Source organism: Palaemon carinicauda, chromosome 5, assembly GCF_036898095.1.
Source record: "Palaemon carinicauda isolate YSFRI2023 chromosome 5, ASM3689809v2, whole genome shotgun sequence".
In the NCBI taxonomy this organism is placed as follows: Eukaryota; Metazoa; Arthropoda; class Malacostraca; order Decapoda; family Palaemonidae; genus Palaemon; species Palaemon carinicauda.
The window spans coordinates 112,437,543-112,442,542 of record NC_090729.1 but is presented as its reverse complement, the minus strand read 5'-3'; the positions used below and the strand labels follow the sequence as shown (position 1 = coordinate 112,442,542).

The 5,000-nt window shown below is 37.0% G+C and overlaps 1 protein-coding gene across 1 annotated transcript in view; it reads right to left on the bottom strand.

The window, feature by feature from the left end:
- Positions 1-1,088: 1,088 nt before the first annotated feature.
- The window catches only part of LOC137641084 (gamma-aminobutyric acid receptor alpha-like), a 73,643-nt gene continuing 69,731 nt past the window's right edge, over positions 1,089-5,000 (bottom strand). The window contains exons 9-10 of the mRNA XM_068373529.1: positions 3,737-4,057; positions 1,089-2,025 (exon numbers count right to left, since the gene is read on the bottom strand). Coding sequence (XP_068229630.1) covers positions 1,804-2,025; positions 3,737-4,057 — 543 coding nt within the window. The 3' untranslated portion in view covers positions 1,089-1,803. The remainder of the gene's footprint in view (positions 2,026-3,736; positions 4,058-5,000) is intronic.

The following is a 5,000-nucleotide window of genomic DNA, read 5'->3' as shown; positions in this document are numbered from 1 at the left end:
CTCACTGCGATCGTCCGTCGAATGTCAACAATCGTTAGAGAGTCATCGTATTCTCACTGCGATCATCCGTCGAATGTCAACAATCGTTAGAGAGTCATCGTATTCTCACTGCGATCATTCGTCGAATGTCATCAATCGTTAGAGAGTCATCGTATTTTCACTGCGATCGTCCGTCGAATGTCAACAATCGTTAGAGAGTCATCGTATTCTCGCTGCGATCATCCATCGAATGTCAACAATCGTTAGCGAGTCATCGTATTCTCACTGCGATCATCCATCGAATGTCAACAATCGTTAGAGAGTCATCTAATCCATCGAATGTCAACAATCGTTAGAGAGTCATCGTATTCTCACTGCGATCGTCCGTCGAATGTCAACAATCGTTAGAGGGTCATCGTATTTTCATTGCGATCGTCCGTCAAATGTCAACAATTGTTAGAGGGTCATCGTATTCTCACTGCGATCGTCCGTCGAATGTCAACAATCGTTAGAGGGTCATCGTATTCTCACTGCGATCGTCCGTCGAATGTCAACAATCGTTAGAGAGTCATCGTATTCTCACTGCGATCGTCCGTCGAATGTCAACAATTGTTAGAGAGTCATCGTATTCTCACTGCGATCGTTCGTCGAATATCATCAATCGTTAGAGAGTCATCGTATTTTCACTGCGATCATCCATCGAATGTCAACAATCGTTAGAGAGTCATCGTATTTTACCTTGCTATTTGGGCAAAACTTTAGGCAATGTTTCAATGGGAAAATGAATATCATTGGAAGATGCAACTGAAATTTTGAATGAATGATTCATTCATTCATTCATTAGAGAGAGAGAGAGAGAGAGAGAGAGAGAGAGAGAGAGAGAGAGAGAGAGAGAGAGAGAGAGAGTGAGCTGCAAGTCTATAACAAGAATCCCAACTTAGTTAAAACCTCCTAAAAATATTATTTTCCTAAGATATATCTCCGGATTGAAAACTATCAAAAAATGTATGAATAAAAAGAAGAGCAAGATAAGCATAGCTAAATGATAGAGGAAAAATAAGAGGAAAAATGAAAAAAAAATATATATATATTCATCTTTCGTCCTCATAATCATAGCTTTAAAACAAGGTAATCAAAGGGATTAAAATGTCCGTGATGAAAACTGGATTGAAATTATATTTCCTAGTCATATCTCCATCTCTGTCTCGCTGCGCAATCATAAGAGAAAGAAATGGAAATGATGAAAAAATTAAAAGAAAAATTAAAAACAGATTCTCATTCAGTTCTGTTGACCGAGCTAAAAAAAAAAATAAGCTGGGAGAATTTAACTTACGCTTATGTCTGTGCTTGCAGTCGGCCATCGACCAGGCGTAAAGAAAATCACATTTGAACGAAACCTAATATGAACCAGTATTATTATTATTATTATTATTATTATTATTATTATTATTAGCCAAGCTACAACCCTAGTTGGAAGAGCAAGATGCTATAAGCCCAAGGGCTCCAACAGGGAAAAATAGCCTAGTGAGGACAGGAAATAAGGAAATAAATAAATGATGAGAATAAATTAACAATATATCATTCTAAAAACAGTAACAGCGTCAAAACAGATAGGTCCTATATAAACTATTAACAATGTCAAAAACAGATATGTCATATATAAACAATAAAAAGACTCATGTCAGCCTGGTCAACATAAAAACCTTTGCTCCTACTTTGAACTTTTGGAGTTCTACTGATTCGATTATGAACGCGACGGGGAAACCAGGTGGGAAACTTATGATTATAACTATTTACAAAATGCGAGAAACTGAATAAGGTGATTTAGAAATGATCCTCAGGCCAAGGCGAGGTAGAGAGATAGATATACCAGTAGATCAAGTTGATGCAAAGGAAACACAAGGGAAAGAGAACGCGCGAGATTTCGTCGATGTTCGAGACGGAGTTCATTTGCTGCTGCCTGTTCGAACGTCTGTTCGAAGCTGCCGAAGTCCCTCTTCTTCTTCTTCTTCTTCTGGGACGCTGGTTTATCGGGTTCATTGATTCCTGTGAGGTAAAAGACAGAGATAAATAAACTATTCAATGAATTAATGAATATATAAATTTATTAAAAAAAGAGTTCTTAGATAAGAATTTAATTCAGGGCCCATTTGAATGAGTCATTTACTTTATCTCTTTATTTAATTGATTGATTGATTGATTTGAGGTTTACTGGTATCCTGACATCTAAGGTCATTGATACAAATTACCTAATTGTAAAGACTGTGGTGGCCGATGTGGTAACGTCCCTGACTAGTAATCGCTAGACTGGGGTTCGATCCACGCTCTAACTTGTTAGTTCCTTTGGTCGGTGCAACCTCATCATCCTTGTGAGCGAAGGATAGGGGGTTATGGGGAGTCTATAGGTCTATCTGCTGAGTCATTAGCAGCTATTGTCTGGCCCTCCTTGGTCCTAGCTTGGGTGGAGAGGGTGCTTGGGCTCTAATCATATGTATATATGGCCAGTCTTTATGATATTGTCCTGCTTGATAGGGCAACGTCACTGTCTTTTGCCTCTGTCATTCATGAAAATCCTTTAAACTTTTTCAAACAGTCTATAACGTTTAGAGATATATCGTGAACAAACAGACTGAATTTATTCATTTGTATATATGGTCAGTCTCTATGGCATTGTCCTGCTTGATAGGGCAATTTCCCTTGTCTCTGCCATTCATGAGTGGCCTTTAAACCTTTTTAAACAGTCAATGACGTTTAGAGATATATCCTGAACAAACAGGCTGAGCTTATGGTAGGTATCAGTAGAGGATATACTTTATCTTAATTATCTTTTGAATAGAAAGATGATTGATTTTTCAAAGTGGATCCCATGTGATAAACAAAACTGAGAAATTCGTATCCAAGCATAAAGGAATTCTTTTTTCATTGATTTCCTTGACACCATATCAAGTTTACTTACATCTCAATCTTACACGAGGAAAATAGCCCATTGTCGTAACTTTGGAGTGATTCTTTCTCACAGTAAGAAAAAAGTTTTCCATTTCAATCCAGCGCAAAAGAGAACAATGGATCTTTAGCTAACCAAGACGGGAGGAAACCAAGCAAATGCAAATACGCTTCGACATTTGTTTTCAATCTCCAATCTCACATGGATATTCAGACCGAAGATTTTTATATCTTCACGATGCTTAATTCATGACTTACATCTTATAATTTATGAATGATAATTCATGGATCTTAACTTATAGTTCAGGCCTATATGGTATAGGAGTCAATTGTCACCTGACTCTGTCAGGGTTCGAACCCTTGGGCGATCAAGAGATTTTTTATCAAAATGAATTTCAATTTGGCACTTTGATCCCGCGGCAGACTGAATTCAATATCAAGGTATTTTTACTTATTGTAATAAATTAGTATCACGAGAATTAAGGATATAATTATAATCATAGCTATCTATCTATATATAAATATAAATATAAATATATATATATATATATATATATATATATATATATATATATATATATATATATATATATATATATGTAAATGTGTGTATGTGTGTGTGTGGATAAAGATGGGAGATCCTCTGCCCAATGACTGGCATTAAAGCCCATTTATTTCAAAACTACTCTACAAATAATTCTGTGTCTGTCAAACTCTGTCCTTACGAAATTTAGAAATTACAAATGGGCCTAAAAGACATACAGTAAATCCTAAAGCAAACCAAATGTCGTCTGGCCCATTTAAAGATACTCACTTGACTCGGACGCTTCCTCCTACTGGTCGAACAGCGAAACCTTCTGCGCCTTCGGCTGCAGAAAGTCGCGAGACGGATGAAGAAAGTGGGTTGAGGGGGCGACGGACACGGGGGTATGTGCCCCCAGTGGCGAACCGCGCAGGGAGGAGGAGGCGTCCATGAGGGTATGGAAGGATGAGGAGACGACGACGTCCATGGTAAGGTGCTGGGCAGGGGCACGTGAAGGGGTAGGCTGTCGTTTCCGACTCCGTTGGGACCCCCGGTCTGGTTGGGGCACGAGTGGTGGGCCGTCAGAGATGCCAGGGTGCACGCGCCTATTGGCTAAAAAAAAAAAAAAAATAATGGTTATTTGCTAAGTAATTCAATCAATTATTCAATCTAATTTCTGAAAGCCTCTCAGTCTTGATATATGAAATGTCTGTTTTGATGTTATTACTGTTTTAAAAATATTTTACTTTAATTGTTCACCATTTCTCAGATCGTTTATTTATTTTCTTTTTTCTTTTCCTCACTGGGCAATTTTTTTCTGTTGGAGCCCTTGGGCTTATAACATCTTGCTTTTCCAACTAGAGTTGTAGCTTGGCTAATAATAATAATAATAATAATAATAATAATAATCTTCATAGAAGAAAAAGATGAGTTTATAGTGTGAACACTTTCCAAATTTTATCATATCAATAATCAATTAGAGCGAGCTTGTATACAAGAGCCTTCAACGGAAGAAGGTCACAACAATTCAGACACATTAAATCATGAAAAGACAGGCTTAAACCGGTTCTGGTAACAGTGAGGTGTGAAGCAAGATATACAATAAAAAAGAAAATACCGTTACAGTGGATATAGGTGTGTGTGTGTGTGTGTGTGTGTGTGTGTGTGTGTGTGAAACACGTGCGGTACAATATAATCATTTAAAACTCCAATGGGGTAGAGTTCTCTTGCATGAGGGTGCACTAGGGCACAATATTCTGTCTTATTTCTCTTCCTCTTGTTTTCTTTTAAGCTTTTATAGTTTATATATGAGAGATTTATTTTTAAGTTGTTACCTTTCTTAAAATGTTTTTTTTTTTCATTGTTAATTGCTTCTCTTTTAGTTTTCTTAAATCCTTTTCTTACTGGACTATTTTCCCTGTTGGAGCCCTCGGCCTTACAACATCCTGCTTTTCCAACTAGGGTTGTAGCTTAACAGGTAATAATAATAATAATAATAATAATAATAATAATAATAATAATAATAAAGGTAAAAGTGTCTGGTTTCAGTTCCATT